At 33.2% G+C, this 17,273-nt stretch overlaps 1 protein-coding gene across 14 annotated transcripts in view; it reads left to right on the forward strand.

Moving 5' to 3' along the window:
- Positions 1-16,213, forward strand: part of LOC145321865 (uncharacterized) — a 113,375-nt gene extending 97,162 nt beyond the window's left edge. For 10 of the 14 annotated variants that reach the window (XM_080163505.1, XM_080163498.1, XM_080163503.1 and 7 more), the window contains 10 exons: positions 3,474-3,610; positions 4,167-4,287; positions 6,376-6,542; positions 7,054-7,162; positions 8,026-8,253; positions 9,053-9,208; positions 10,295-10,370; positions 11,495-12,136; positions 12,824-13,089; positions 14,112-16,213. In XM_080163505.1, coding sequence (XP_080019631.1) covers positions 3,474-3,610; positions 4,167-4,287; positions 6,376-6,542; positions 7,054-7,162; positions 8,026-8,253; positions 9,053-9,208; positions 10,295-10,370; positions 11,495-12,136; positions 12,824-13,089; positions 14,112-14,405 — 2,196 coding nt within the window. In that variant the 3' untranslated portion in view covers positions 14,406-16,213. The remainder of the gene's footprint in view (positions 1-3,473; positions 3,611-4,166; positions 4,288-6,375; positions 6,543-7,053; positions 7,163-8,025; positions 8,254-9,052; positions 9,209-10,294; positions 10,371-11,494; positions 12,137-12,823; positions 13,090-14,111) is intronic. The other 4 variants (XM_080163506.1, XM_080163507.1, XM_080163508.1 and 1 more) reach the window with 2 other exon arrangements.
- Positions 16,214-17,273: the final 1,060 nt, after the last annotated feature.

Below are 17,273 nucleotides of genomic sequence, written 5' to 3' on the forward strand. Positions count from 1 at the left end.
AATTTTTGAGACTTGTGATTGGCTGGTTTAATAGTTACAATTAAGTGTTACCTGTAAAAAATAATACGTTAGGCCATTTTTATTATTTTTATTTTTTTACTTTTTTCAATTTTGCTTACAATGGATTCGTAATATTTTTCTGATTCTAAAGGTATATATGAACCCATATTTTTTATGCCTGTGGGAGATTATATTTTACTTCAAAGTTTTGATTAAACCGAGGTTAAAAAAATTGATTCTTCAATAATTACTCAACAGAATTTTAAAAGTAAGGTGTCAAATTAAAGATCTTACTATTTTTGTTCATACTGGCCATTTTCTTCTTTTATTTTGTTGCGTTTTAGTACCTTAAAACCGACTTAATTATTTTTTTAAAAAACTTAAATTACTTAAAAAATAAGAGGTCTAAAAAAACCGATTGCATATCTGAATTCTATCAAAAATTTTACATCTACTACTTACTAAAAGAACCGGCTAGCTATTTTAAATAAAAAGTGAAAAAGTTGATACGCCTTCTTTGTAGAATAGCTTTGCTATTAAAACAGAAACGAAAGTAAACAATGAATACGATAAAAAAAAGCATGCCTACGCGTATAAGTGAGTAAAAATAAATATCAAGGCTTCTGGCTATAATATTTTCCATAAAAATAAGCAGTTCTGTGGTTTTTAAGAAGCTTAGCTTCTCTATTATTAATTATCAGACAGTAAGGACGTCCATGGGGGGGTGATTACCCCCCCCCCCCCAAACGAATTTGGAGGTGCCACCCCCCCCCCCCAAAAAAAAAAAGTACCCCCCCCCCCCCGCAAATTAAAAGCTTGGGCGCCCCTGAGACAGCCATACCTTTAAATGCAGGACCCTTATCTGCAAGTGTCAAATGCAGACTGGCCAGAGTGTACGTTTTGTACGTTACGCATCGAATCTGCGTACGTTCTGGACGTTATTTTGATATGTGTACGTAACGTATTTTGAAATTTGTATTTTTGTACGTTTTACGTTTTTTTTTAAATAATAAGAATCAAATATTAGCAGAAAAGTAATTTGTATGTTTTGTACGAAAATTTTAACAAAAACTATAGGTGTATTATATTAAATAAATTCAATATTATCTTAAATTTTCATAGAACAAAAATATGTAGGTAAATTATGCACATATGTTATTAAAACTTACAGTTTAAATTTATGGATTTGAAATATATGTCCTATAGATTTAGTTTAAACGATATGCAGTTGACAAATTCAAGTTTAAATGCATTTCATGCAACTACCCCTTTAATAGATTTTACGATAATTTTTTTTCAAATTCTTTATATACTTGGGTAAATTTTCCGAGATATCATATGGTGCTCAGTTTAGGATTAAGAAGTCTTATTTTTTGGTATCTTCAGTTTTTAAAGAATAAGAATCAAATATAAGTATAAAAGTATTTGTATATTTTTTTGTATTTGTACAAAAAGTATTACAAAAATAGTATATTATCTATAATACAAAGTAGAATGATGTCTGTCCGTCTGCTTGTCCGTCTGTATATCAGAAGCTTAATATCTCAGTAACCACTGAACCTATTGGGCTCTACTCTTCATGGAATATACCTAATAGCTTTGATGGTTTTTTTCTTTTTTTTCTTTGGGGTAGGGACACTTAAAGCTTTTTACTTTCTACTAGGATTAGAGGCTTCGCCCCTAGCCTCTAGAGGCTTCGTCCCCTCTTTTATAGAATCGTTTGTTGAAAATTTGTCCAAAAAAAAATATAAAAAAAGATTGTGATTATTTTTTTCATTTAGGCATCGCCCCAGGGTGCGGTGGGGTTCCCCCACCCCGCTGATTTGCATTAGTTTATAAAAATAAATTGAGGGGTGGTTGATTTTTTTTGGAGGGTGGGTTTCCCACACTCTAAGAAAATAGCCTAAAACTACCACAGGACCAGTAGATATATTCCCTGATGATTAGAACCCAATCTGTTCAGCGGTTACCAAGATCTTAAGCTTTAGACAGACAGGCACTGATTTACTTTGTATCAAAGACTAGTATTTTCTGAGATCTTTAGCAATAGACAAAATAACCCTATATCCTATTATATATTTATCCTATAAATCCTTTTTTTCTGTAACGAAGAATCTCGCTAACTGCTGAACCGACATGATCATTGTGAGGTTGTAGGCTATTTTCTCTGTCCTTCCATATCCCTTCAAGAACCTGTATTCAAAATGGTAGAAAAATAGCCTAAAACCATTTTGTGATTTTCTCTACTCATATTCCTGATAGACGGTTGTAATTTTCAGGGATTGTATTAGTTTTCATTCTTAATACTTCCACTAAATTTTATTGAGATTTGCTTATTGGTTGGGAGCTGAATTTATTTCTAGATTTTCACGTTATTATATATTTTTAAAAGGTTTTGTGATTTATTTAAATAAGTTAAATGCTTATTTTTTACGACACTACTCTACAGTTTATATAGTTCCCAGATTTCCATTCATAACTTTTGAGCTTCGCTACTTAAGGATGTTGTCATCCTTGTTTTTTACTTTTTATTTTTAAATAAGAAAAATGGGTTTTTAATTCAACTCCCTCCCCCCCCTAATCAAGTTCCTCTAGAGGCCTCTAAGGGCGTAGTCGCTGGTCCTTATAATAGGATATACTTTGTACATAATAACAGGATGTCTGTTTGTTTGTACCAAATAATCTCGCTAACCACGGAACCGATATGGTTCTCCTTAACAGGATAGCTTCTCATAGGTTTTTGGAAGTTTTATAACTATTTTGGGGAAGAGTGTCACCATCCACCCTCCCAAGAGAATTGACACTAGAAAAAAAACTACCTCCTCCCCCCAAAAATGAATTTTAATTGCTCACTGATTTTAAGTTAATTTTTTTCCAGATGTCTATAAATAACTTTTGAGCTTCGCTACTTATGTATGTTGTCATCCATGTTTTTTTTATTGAATTTAACTCTCCCCTCCTCTAGGCCCCTAGAGGCCTTTAGGAGCGTAGACGCTAGTTCTTTTAAATAGAGTAAGAGGATATCTTGTGTCTGTCAGTTCGCTATGGTTCTCCTTTACAGGTAGCTGCTAGTAGACTTAAATGTATTGATAATAGGTAACTAGGAAATTATTTAACTTATTTTTATTAGGAATGTACGTTTTTTGTACGTTTTTTTACTTTTTTTATGTACGTAACGTATTTTTTTTGTGTACGTTATGTACGTTTTTTATTTTCAAAATTTGCTGGCCAGTCTGCAAATGTGTATGGAATAATGATTCAGTAGTTACAGAAATCTTAAGCTACAGACAAAAAAAATACCACTTAGCCCCAAACCTCTAGGAGAGGGTGGGGTGGGGGAGGTCAGGAATATCCTTAAAACATCTTATAGACATTCCCTGAAAAGTACAAACCATTTTTACCAGCAATATCAGAGATCTTAAGCTTCATACAAAAAAAACCTGCTTAAAATAACAGAATATATTTTATTTCAGGAAGAGTATGTAAACCTGCACCGCAAGTATTCTAATGCTAAACGGCTGATATTATCCTTGAAAGAGGCTGGTAATGTACTGAAGGATCAACTCATCTCCAGAGATCAGGAATATTCCAGACATGTTGATATTCTCAGGTATTGATGAACTCTAGCGGACATTCTTCCGATAGACAACCAACCCTTTGATTGCACGTTACCAATTACGTTAATGCCGCGGGTTTTATGAGGAATTATTCAAGACAATTGGTCAACACACAGGGACAAGGGAAAAAGTTTCTTGCATAATTTCTGATTGAATAAATCTTCCAACACACTTCCTTAATTTCTCTCCTTCATAACTAGGTATTTCCCATATGGGTTAAACCCTAAAACTAGTTGAGTTTAACCCTGTGAATTAATAACATTTTTAAAAAAGACGGATTCCCGAACCATTGTCTTTTCAGACAACCTACTCTTTGGTTACAAACCACTGTTTACCATGAGCTATCATATCCACACTTTTCTAATCAAGCGTCTGACACAGCAGCAATAGAAAAAATAATAATGTTTCGTGATACAGCAAGGCTCGAACCTATATACTGAAATATATAATATGCTAATGTGTAATTTCGCCTCTTTATCTTAGCTTAAAGGTTAGTTTATTAACTTAGACTTCAAATTTAGCGGCTTTTTGACTGCTTTTCAATTATAGTGAACGTGTGCACACACTAGAACGGGAGCTGCTAAACCTCCAGAGAACAGCTGGGCTACCAACCTCCCTACCTTACATCACTAGATCTATATCGCCCCCACCCGCCATCAAAAACCCAGTGGTAAGATTTTTTAATGTATTTTATGATTGGTCTGTACAAAGTACTAGTGTCCAAACTTTTCCACAAATAATTTTAATCTACATATTTTATGTTTATAATAATTGGGGAGTACATTATTTTCTCAATTTTCACAATTTACACAAAGTTAAAAACAATTTATTATGAAAAAGTAAGAAAAGTTGCAATTTGTTTCATGGTGTCTGCAAAAAAGTCACTTAACCCAAAATATAGGCAAAAGAAATATGATTGTATTAAACAAAATTATCCTGACTGCCTGTAGAGTAAAATTATTGGTTGAAAAGTATGAATACTGCTATTTAAAGCAAAGCAAAGGAATGCGAGAACTTGTCTTTAAACAGTTAATGTAAATTTACAATCAAGTGTTCACTCTCTTCCTAAGATAAAATGCTTGCTAAAGGACAATTCTAAATTTCTACTCTTTTAACAGTATGTGTGTAATATGTGCCCTAGTGGTATGGAAGGATGTAAAAAATAGCCTGAAGCATACCCAAGACTTAAAATTGAAAATAAATAACCTGATAATCAATATCATGCTGACACCTATGTAAAGCTTCCCTGTAATGGAGAATTCAATCGGTTCAGTAGTTGGCAATATCATAACGAACAAACAAACAAAAACTTTACTTCTTTCTATGTATATTAGGACATTCATATCTTTCAGATATTTGTGGGGAATATATAAATGTAGGCTTGTAACTATGTACAGGGATCTAAAGGGATAAGATAAATTGTTGTACATTCCCCGAATGATGGTAAACAAAACTACCTATTCCTTAAATTACAATTAGTGGTTGAAATGTTTGGGCACTCAACTTAATGAAGCAAGCAATGAAAATTCAAAAAGTTGTTAAGCTAACGAATAAGAAAACCTTTTTACATAACTTTTGGGACTAGTGTTATAAACATCCCAATGACCCCTCCCTTCCTCCCAGAACCGCGTAACTTTATCCTCCATATGAACTTTTAGTTAATTTATAAAGTTAATAATAAAGGATCCATTAGTAAAAACACAATTTCTCATCGGCTTTTGTCATATCAAAATTTTGCAATATCCTACAAGAGTAAGATTGCCCTTTTTCAGTATTCATTTTTCAGCATTTTTAGATTGGGTTCTTTCAATCAACTTCATAAAATCTGAGTGATATTTGTTCATAATCAAACGCGTAGCGAAGTATCTTACTAATCGCTGAACCAATATGGTTCTCCTTTAAAATATTGTCTCTCATAGGTCCAAATATTTTGTTAGAGGGTATCAACCCCAACTCCCCCCCCCCCCTCAAGAAAATGCAATTTCCCCTAAAGGCCTTTAGGGGCGTAGCAGTTAGTATAATATATATTATTGGCACATAATACAGAAAAGATTTTACCTAAGATAAGGGAGAGGAGGGGGTTGTTGTTGAGAGAGGGTCAAAATAGACTAAAACCTGGCTTGCTTTAATTTACCTTGTTAGTTGAACCATAACACTGCCATTGACAGCACGTTATTCTCATTTATTTTCTGCTACCTACATTTAACCTGGATTTTAATAAGTGTTCACTCAAGCTAAATCATTAAATATATAGGTAAACTTTAAAGAAAATCAGGGATAATAAGGGACTACAAATTAATAAATAAATGAATATTTAATTTAAGTATTTTCCGTGCCTCGATTTATTACTTGATGATATAGTATGACTGCAATATCAATGTATTCTTAAATGTAAATATGCCATTGTTGGATGCATTTACTAAACTGATTGAGTTCCCCATTTTATGGAAGGATCAAATAGGCCCTGAAAGGATTATAAGCTCTTTTTTAGATTTAAGTATTAGGGTGGTTTTATGAAATTTTTCCGACCTTAATTCATTCTTTTAATAAAAAGCCCTTATATGCTAGGGTTGCAGTCTCTTATTTCGATAACTACTGAACCAATTGAGTTTTTAATTTTATGGAAACTTCTTATAGGTCTCTGGATGGTTATAGGCTATTTAATTCTTATGTCCAAGTTTTGCTCCTTCGAATACATAGCTCCTAGCGCAGCCCTTTTTTATAAAACGTATGTATACTGATAAATATTTATTTTCAGCGTATACCACATCTTGACTCCCTCCTCGGTGATATATCTGAACCTGACGAGGATATGTCTGACACAAGTAGTCTTGGGTCTGAGGCCAGTCTGGAGCTTGACAAGGTGCCCAGACATCAGCTACTTGACAACTCTGCTGCCAAACACAAGACAGAATTAGTTCACAGGTATCAAGCTATATTGTTCTTTTTCCCGTGGGTTATGCAAATTTTTAGATTCAAGTGAAATACATCAAACATAAGACGATAAAAATAACCAGATAATACTGACATGATTATGCTTTATTTTAGAATTTTGGATTGTTAGTTTTTCAATATTCTCTCAGTATACTTACATATCTGGAAAAAAAAGACATTTAGTGCATTCTTTATTTGTTGCCTACATCTAAGATTTACCATGATTAAGTAGAGACTTAAAGACAAAATCGTAAGAATGTTCAACCTTCTTTCTTATACTTGATTTAAGGCTCTTAAGGATTATTCTAGCCTCTCGATACTAGCCAAGCAATTAAGTTTTAAAATTACAAATACACAATATTTTATAGAAGTTGCGCTACTAATCTGTTAATATTCCATGATATTGATTATTATTTCTTAGAACATTAAACTTTAAAATTTCAAATATGCACTGTTACCGTATCGAATAGCTGCCACTACTAATAATTTAATATTATTTCAGGAGTATACTAGCCTGTCGCCATAAGCCCAGCAATGAAGTTCTAAAATCTCAAATACTTCGAAGATCATCTTATTCTAGTTCAAGCTCTGCAAGTAATATTCATTCTAAGGTAACTATAATTTCCTCTCTTATTTCTGTTTAACTATTTATCCATGAACAACAAAAGGATCATTTTTATGTCTTCAAATTTCCAATTATTTTATTTTTTTGTGAACTTGAAATCTTCAATTTTTAGAAGCAAAGCTAACCTTTTCCCAATATGTCTGTTAGTCCATCAGACAGTTTATTATGTGGGAGATTTTATTTCTGAATGAGAAAGAGAATGGTAGGTTTCTGGTAGAATCCGTAAAGGTGTGTGTCTTAAGGCTTAGAAATAGTAGTAGAATGATAATATTCACTAAATATGTGTATTTCTTATTGAAAAGAACTATAGACAAAAAAAAATTTTAAAGTTAACATACATTTTTATCGTTCTACTACTGTTTTTAACTTATAACACATAACCTTTACGGATTTTACCAGAAACCTACCCCTCTCTTTAATTTTCTCGGCAGCCCCATGAAATTAGCTTCTGAAATTGCATAGGAAGATTCTCCTATTTAATGATACTTAATACTTGATTATTCCTTCCATACGTTAAGCTTTTTTGGTGTCTTAACATTTGATTTTATATTTCTGTTCATGACTGACTTTTAATTTTTTTTAAACGGCCTAATTTTATTCCCAGTGCAGGATGGCTTCGAAACCGATAAATATCCGTTGGATTAGAATCGGTTCTCAGCCATACTGAAAAATCTTGTTTAGCATCGTATTACAGACAATTTTCCACGGATATTAAAATAAAAATCGTAAAAATAATACCAGTTTTGTTACGCCGGTCCTTTGGCCACTCGTGGCTAACAAAACAATAATACATTTTTCATATCCGCGGAAAGCTGTCCATAATACGATGCAATAAATAACTATTTCTAGGTTGAAGATATGATAGAGGTGACAGCAGAGCGGCGGGTGTACCCCCGCCCCACCCTCCCCACCTCTGTAACCATTCCCAAGGGTCAAAACAACTCCACAGCTTCGGAAAAGTCAACCAAGTCTCTTTCTGAGAAAAGCAAAGTTGCCCCATCGTCTTCCAGTTTAGCTGAATCTCAACCCAACACATCGCCCACGAAGGCTAAAAATTCTTTGATGGAAGAAATTGCGGTAAGTTTTCTTTTCTCTTTTATCTCGTTAGCCGTGCGTAGGCTGCGTGTAAGCAACGGTGAAATCGTCATTCTATAACTTTAAAATTCAGCTGGATGTCTAAACATGTTTCTAAACAGGGAATTCATCTTTTCGGATTTCTTTTTTTGCACACAAGCTGGTTTTAATTTGAAGCTTATTCGCGGCTGAGGCGATGCTGCCGAGCCCTGCATTTTTCTCATGCAATTAGGAAGAGGTATTATGTACTACAACATTTTCGTTAATAAGATGCATAGAACAGTTTTTAAAATAATGACAGCAAAAGTATTTTTTTTATTCTTAAAGATAATTGAATATTTTTATTTTAAACTAATTTTTAGTTCCGGTAGAATTAGCGCCCTTATATTCCTGTTTTTTTCTACACCCTCTATGATCTAAATACAAAAACCCTCAAAACATCTAATTGCTAATTTAAACAGACGCATGTTTCTACATATTAAGTATATTTACTAATGATATAGTTATATTTATATTCTATGGAGGGATTAGTTTATTAAAAATCTGGTGTAAAAAGTAATTTTGGTAGTAAATCTACTCTGCAGTTTATCCGCTCGTCGTTCGCTCTTTACAAGACGAATAAGTTTCATCTGTATACGTTTTCCTTTTTACTTATTCATCTTTCATTCAATTCTGTCTTATGTATTCTTTAGGTTACTTTCTAACCTAAATATCCAATGCGCGCTATCTTGTTGGTTAATTCTTTGTTTGATTGTTAGTGTTGCACACAATCGTTGTTGTCTTATTATTATTTTCTTTTTAGAATGTCCAGAAACGGCGGGGATTAGAAACCCGGGGAGGCGGAGAGTCCGCCGAATCTAGTCCACCCCCACCTCCTGTGCCAAGCCGGGCGGGTCAACCCACACCCCCTGGGCCGGGGATAGGCAGCTCTGCTCTGGGCGGAGCTCAGGGCCTACAGGTATGATTGTTAAATTATTTTACTGTTGGTGGATTTAGTCCTCATTTTTTTTATTTCATAATTTCTAGGACGTTTAACTTAAAGGGACATTTCTTAAGACCTATGTTCTTTAAGACGTTTGTCCTTTAGGAAGTTTGTCCCTTAAGGAGGTTTGTCGGTGTACCAGTTCTCAAATTATCAGCACAAATCTAGTTTGTGCCTTCTTTTATCAAAGGTTGCGTTATAAAGGTTTCATAGGTGCCATATTGTGTGGAATACCAATGCAATGTTAAATTCGTGTGATTTATGCTAACAATCCTTTTTCTGAAATGTTAACTTTTAAAATCAAAAAAAAGTATAGGTATTTATTTATGTTACCTAAAAAGGGCGTGTCAATAGTTTAATAACCTTTAATTATATTTTAGATAAATATATCTCTTCTTTATGTATTACTAGCAACTGTGCTCCTTAAGCTTTAATTTAAAGTAACCCTGCAAAAGAAATTTTGTTTAAAGGGTCGATTTTTCGGGTATAGTCCTTTCAACGACATCCCTCCATAAGGAGCGATTCTTCGTATTTTTCACAGTAGCTTTTCTCCTATTTCTAGCCCCTGCGGGGGGCTCTAACCCTGCGGGGCCAATTACCTAACCCTGTGAGGCAATCACCTAACACAATATAACCTAACCTAACCTAAAATAACCTATAAAAAGCCATTTTAAAAATACGAAGAATCGCTCCTTATGGAGGGATGTCGTGGAAAGGACTATACCCGATTTTTCTTATATACCATTCTCCCAATAATTATAAACCTTCCCAAAGACGTCCAATTTAAAATTTACCCCTACCCTACCCTTTTTAATACTAATTATTTAATAAAATTTAATTTACCCCCCCAAAAAAATTTGCGCGGCATTTTACCCCCCCCCCCCCCAAAAAAAAAAAAAATAGCTTAGACGCCACTGAACCTTCCCTGTATTTAAAAGCAGAACCCTGCCTTTCCAGTGGTTAGCGATATCTTAAGTTACAGACACACAAAGGGACAGACTTACATCCTGTTACTTTTATTTAAGGATAACTTATAAAATGTTCATTAAAATATCCCTTTAGGATCAACTACGTGCCAAGCTGGAAGCCAGAAGGAAAGCCTCTGGTGAGGGGTCCCCTGATCCACCAAACAATAAAGGTATTTATGCATTCTAATATTGTAGATTATATTTTGTTTGTATTTTCAAAGAAAGGTTTTTCTAAGGGAATTTTACATCAGTCACAAAAATATTTTATCACATTTTCTTCACTAGTCAAATAACATTTTGTGTTTTTAAATGTGGATTTAGACTGACTGAAAAGTTGATCTAAATTTGTTTTGTGCTTATCACCTTTCCTTGTATAAAGAATCATATTTCATAATATCTCTAAAATATCAATTTGTAAACTTTTTAAATTCCTTTACAGAAACCTTTCCTTTTGTGTTACTTTCTTTTTAAAAGTTGGGTTTGTTTCTTGAGTTATATTCTGTACATTTATGCTTTTTTATGAAAATTAAGTTTTGTTGGATGTTTCTGTATTTGTTTTACTTGAACATGTTTCTATCAATGCAAAACATAAATAAAATTTCTGCTATGTTTCTGCAAGAAATTTGTGTTGCATGTTTTATATTGAAAATTACAGTTTTGCCTTTGTTTGTATTTTTTTCGTAATGTTTATTGTTGTAACCATATTTCCAACAAGACTTAATATTTTATTTAACTAACAAAAAATTTCAAATTAGACTTGGTTGTTAAATCACAAGATAATTTTATACCTTCAATGAGAGTAAAAATCAGGGCTCGCCAGCCGTGCGTAAGAAATCGTCGTATTATATCTTAAAAATTCAGTTGAATGTCTAAACAATTTATCACACTAGTTGGTATAAATTTTAGGCTTTGGCGCGGCTGCCGAGCCCTGGAAAAAATCTTAGGAAGGTTTTTAATTTGTGATTTTAACTAAAAACAAACAAACGAAACATTTTTTCTTGGTTTACTTTAAAAGCTTTTTTTTACATATTTAAGGGTTTTTGTACATTTATTTGATACATTGCTAACATTATTTCATAAATGTAAATTTTACATTCTTTTGTGTTGCATTTACTTTTACTTAGTCAGATATGATATTCAAAGATTACATTTAAGAATATGAATAATATTTGGAATATTATGAACAATAATGCAACTATCCTTTTTCCTTTATATTTATGTAATAAATAATGTTGGTACTGTATCAAACGCTTTTGTTAAATCTAACAAACACTTACTGTATCCCTTGTCGCAGTGCCATCAAGGAAACCACATTCCACCTCAGCCGGTCAGCAGCAGCCGGGTCATGCTGTAACATCCGGTCATCAGCCGCCTTCGTATTCTTCAACAGCTGTTTCTCATTCCTCTCATTCAAGCCAGGGTGTCCAAGGTCACTCCCCTGCCCATAGCACTCCTCATCACCCTCAACAAGTCCCTCAACATGTCCCTCAACATCACCCTGTTCCCTCGTCACATGGTATCCCTCAAGCAGGGGGCTATTCCTCCCCTTCCAGGGCCTCAGTCTCTTCATCCTCTCCTCCCCCAAGATCATTAAGTCAGCCCAGATCATCCAATGAAAGCTCCCCTCCCACTTCCTTAAATTACTCCCCCAATTCTCATTCTCATCCCCCGCACGCACATCAACCCCACCCAATGCCCTACAATAATTCCTCCCCCCAACCGTCTCACACAACAACAGCTGAGTACAGCATGTACACACAACAGCAACAACATCAACACTATACACAACAGTACAGCCAAGTACAGCAGTACAGTAATGTAAAGTACAGTTCTGATCATCAGCAGTACACAACAAGTACACCCACAAGCAAAGGAGTTGTCATGGTTAGTCAGCCAACTATCAACCCTATTGTAGGAGGACCTCAGCCATCTGTTGGTAGGTTTTTGTACTAATTATAAAATTACTTTCATATACTAACCAACATAGACATAGCTTCTTATAGTATCTATCTAAATTTTATAACATAAAATTTCTTTAAATATTTTTCCAGAGTAAAAAATGGTGATGGCTTTCTTCTGATTTCTTTTATTCTTTTTGACCAACTTAGGTTAATTAATTCTTGTAAAACATTTAAAATATTTTGTTAATAATGGTTGTTTTGGCTTTTAATCAACAAACATTAGGTAAGAATGGATATAGCATCTCAAGAAAGACTTACTCCCGCTGAATATAAAAATCTTTTGTCCAATTATAGATTTTACGTAATTCAGGATAAACTGAAGTTAAGTTTTGAACAATGTTTAGCAATTTTGTTATTAACTAAAGTTTAATTTCTGTTGTGTTTAAAGGGTCTTTGTGCATGTAATATTAAAATTGAAACTACGAACAGTATTTGTTTTCATTAAAACATTGAAGGATATTTCATAACATTAAAAAAAAATATTTTGTCTTAAAGTTTTTCACCAGACAAGTACACTTATAAGTTATTAAAGTTATATTTTTGTCTGGCATAAAATATTGAGACAAAATACTTGTTTTCATGAAATATCCTTTTCTTGAGATAATCCTATGTTTTGTTTTGTTTGTGATGTGACTAACCTATACCTGTGTGTGTTTGTCTAGAACCTAGTGAGGTTGGTGTGCTACCCCTACAGTACAGAACTCAGTTCTCACACGACTCTCACCACAACTACCCACCACCTGCATACCAGCCGCAACACCAGGCTGCGGGCGGCTACACGGGCAATAGAGACAGTCAGTCAGCCGCCAGCAGCTATCCAGCAGCAGCTAGAGATAGTCAGCAGCAGGGGTATGGTGGGTATGGGAGTAAAGAGGCAAAGAGTATTCAGCAGCCGTCGCCATATATTGAGCAATGGAGTACAGAAGAGGTGGGTTTTAATCAAAAATGTTGTTAACATTATCTTTCTATAAGACTTTTCGTTAAATTGCAGTTAAATAGTTAACAAATAATAACAACAAAAAGGCAGGGTGCTGAAGACAAATTTCAAAATATTATTTTTCAGAGCATACTTATTATTAAGATATGCCTTTCATCAGCCAGGGGGGGGTGGGATACGTCACATCTTTGTAGTAAAATCCCCACAAAATTCCTAGAATCTAGTCAATGATACAAATAGGCAGGAATCTAACGGGATAAGACAATAGTCGATAAATTGATGTACATCTCCAATTTTTATACGCAAAATTACCATTTCTGCAGATCACAATTAGTGGTTGAAAAGTTTGGAGGTTTAACTTAATAAAATAATCGGTACTTGCTTACATGTGGTAGACTGGAGCACCGAAACCCCCCCCCCCCCCCGCTTAGTTTTGATAAAAATCAAAAATAAGGGGGGGGTAGTTTTTTAATGTCTGGAAAAGGCAAGGAGGAAAAGTGCTCAGCAAGGCAAAGACTTAACCCCCCCCCTTAATTTTGAAGAAAATCAAAAATAAGGGGGGGGGTAGTTTTTTCACTGTACAACACGCCAGAAAGTTGAGTGAGGTAAATCAAGTAAATCCAGTATACCAGAGGGGAAACCTTATTACAGGGATATTCATGTTTTGATTTTCTTCAAAATTAAGGGGGTGGGTTAAAAACTACCCCCCCCCCCCCCTTATTTTTGATTTTTGTCAAAACTAAGCGGGGGGTTAAAAAACTACCCCCCCCCCCCTTATTTTTGATTTTTGTCAAAACTAAGCGGGGGGGGGGGGGTTTCGGTGCTCCTGTCTTCACATGTAAGCAAGCACCAAATAATCTATGAAAATTTAATAAAAATCCCCAAAGTTGTTATGTCAACGAATAAGATAAGGTTATTTCAAAACTTTGGAGACTAAATAGCCTAATGTCATCTCCCTCTCTGTTACAAAAGTAAAAAAAGTTACATTTGAATTTACACCAATCTCTGTTTAGGTGTGTAACTGGTTGTTGAGCCAGAACATGCAGCAGTACATTCCAGCTTTCATGGACAAGGGCATCTCCGGGGACAAGCTGCTGGCCCTCGACACCAACCAGCTCAAACGTCTTGGTGTCGAGGTGAAGCAGGACAGGGAGCGCATCAGGGACAATGCCAATAAGCTGAAGAAGGTGGGGGATAAGGAGAGGAAGAGGGTGGAGAAGGAGAGGAAGTTGTCTGGTGGTGGGGAAGGGAGTAGTGGGGGCAGCAAGAAGGGGGGCAAAGGTCTGGTCTCAAGTATTCTAAGATAACTCAGTTATAATTATATCAAGAAACCACATAAAAATAATAAGGTTATACTTTACAAAAATGTACCTATCTTCAAAGTAGGTATGTATATTTTTATGTGATTCTTAAAAATTTAGAATCTAAATCAAAATACATTGATATTATTGTCATTTTTAAGTTGGAAAGGCCTTTAAATCAAATGAATTTCAAATGTTAATTGACATTTAAAATGATTTTGAAATATTTTGTTGAAATTGCCTTTCCTCTATCAACAAACCATAAAACAAATATTTTTGTAAAGTAAAATTTTTATTTTACTGTCTTAAATATCAGATTCTCTTTAAAATTAAATGATTCTAATGTTAATTAAAATATTCCATAATGGATAAAATATTAAATAGAGAAAATTCTTTCAGGCCAAAGCAACTTTTAAATAATTTTAACTGTTTATTTTAAATATGAAATTAGGGAAGAAACTGAACTGTAATAACTTTTCCAGTATGGCTTCGAAACCGATTAATATCCGCTGGATTAGAACCGGTTTTCAGTCATACTGAAAAAAATTGTCTGCTTCCATAACTTTTGTGTATATTTATATTTATCTTTTTATCATCTGAACCCTTCTAGTTAGAAATTATAGGATCTAGTGCAGTTCACGTGAAAATATTTCTGGTAACGATTATCAACAAAAATATAGGAACTTTAAAGGCTGCTAACGGCCAAACGTTGGAACGTTTATACTATTCTCGCACAAACCGACAAAAGAAGGCCTACAAGTGATCTGGTCATAAAGCACAGAAATCTCGCAGTAGATTTAAATGCGCGAAAAAGACTAATTTTAGACAGTTAAGCTTTCCCTATGCATCATTGGATTTGGGCTATTCCAGATTATTTATAGGCATTCTTATGCTACTTGAAACAGTGTGTGGGCTTGACACGTACGTTTAGCCGTTTGGCAGCATTTAAAGTTCATAGATTTTTAATATAATCGTTATTAGGAACATTTTACCTTGAACTGCACTAGATTCAAATAATCCATGTAGTTTTTACATTGTGTATTATACTTGTCTTATTATAGTAAACCTTTTTTGCTCCAACTAGTGAAATTACAAAAATATGATTTTTTTGTATTTAGATATTATTATACATTGTTGAATTTAGTAATTTTTTGGTATCATTGCATTTGTTCATGTTATGTTTTTTTCAACTTTTATCAGCTAGAATTTTAATTTATATACATATTGTTTTTATGATACCTTGACTTATTATAATTACTTTAATTTTTTGTTTATAAATTGAACCATTACATTCCTTTATACTTGTTAATGTAGGTGCCAAATAAAAACCTTGTAATAATATATTTCTATGTAAGTTGACCTTGTTATAATTATAATTATGCATATGTATATGTATGTTAATAATTTTAGCCTAATTGTGCTATTTTGTAATCATTTTCTTTATACAAACCTTCTCACATCCATTGCCATGTAAAACATTTTTTATTATTAAAATGATTTATTTATCATTGGCTAACCTAATTTGAAAAATGTAAATTAAAATTTTTTGTTTTTTTCATATTTTACTTTTCAGTAGAAAAGTTCTTAATATGAATGCAAGCTCAAACCCTTATGAGCTAAAATGACTTAGTAATTTATTAATTTAGTTTTTAATTTAATTTTTGATGCCAGTTTTACTTTAAGATCTCATCTTTATGAAGAAAAACTAAAAATATTTTATTAAAGAAGCATTTTGCTAAACTTGGTGCTTTGTAAAACTCGGATTTTGAAGGTTTATCTTATTTATCAAATTGTAAAATAAATTTTCTCAGTAATTTCTCGTGTTTTTTTCTGCTTATATTGATTTTTTTAGTCGCGGGGTTACTCTATAATTTGTGTCAACATAGTTGCTATAGAAAATAAATCTTTTATCACTTCAAGCGTTAATGATATTATAATAAATACTAGATCTAAATTGGTTAGAAAAAACTTTAAAAACAGCAATTTGTTATATTAGACAACAGCTGAGTAAATCCTTTATACTACTTGTCTTTATTGAAAGACAGAAAAAGGATGACAACATACTAAATAGCGAAGCTCTGAATGGTTAGACAAACGAACATTAACGCATGTAGTGTCATGACTGAATTATCAGAATAAATACAAGTTTAAATAATATTTACAGTAAATTTGTTGTTTAACTGATTAATTACAGAATACTATTTAATAACTTACATTTAGAGAAGCTTCGCATATAACATCAAAAGAAACGAAAAAGTAATGGGATAAGTCCATATTCTAGGGACATTTTTTCTTAAAAGATGAATTTCACTTACCCCCCAAAAAAGATAAAAAAAAAACTTCCCATGACCTTTAAGAAGCTCCACTGAAAGTTCCGCATTGGGGAGATCTTTTACAATAAACTCACAAACCAAAGAACATCATGTTAGTTTTATATGAGGAATTATTAGTTCACGAGGTTTCGTGATTAAAATCCTTATTCCAAAAATCTTTTAAGTAAAGACGACATTAAGTACTAAGTTGTCAAATTATAATTGAGATTTTTTATTTTATACTTATTTTAGCCAAATTCATACGAGACATTTTAAAATACTAAATAAGAATATAATCGGAGATTAAGACAATATTATTCAAAGAAATCCAAGGCTGTAAAAAGAAATTTTTACGTAAAAATGAAAAATGCTCCCGAAAAAGTTGATAACCCTGAAAATATATTTGGCGCCAATATTAGTGTTATTGTGTTACAAACTTACAATGTCTGTAAGTAAGTGGTCTGATGATGTGCTTTGCAATTATAATTTGATGTTATTTAATATTTTATCGTTATAATATAACACTTTATGTTATTTTAAGTGTTTCTAAGTGTAGAAAATT

Source organism: Acartia tonsa, chromosome 6, assembly GCF_053477335.1.
Source record: "Acartia tonsa isolate MP-2025a chromosome 6, ASM5347733v1, whole genome shotgun sequence".
Classification (NCBI taxonomy): domain Eukaryota; kingdom Metazoa; phylum Arthropoda; class Copepoda; order Calanoida; family Acartiidae; genus Acartia; species Acartia tonsa.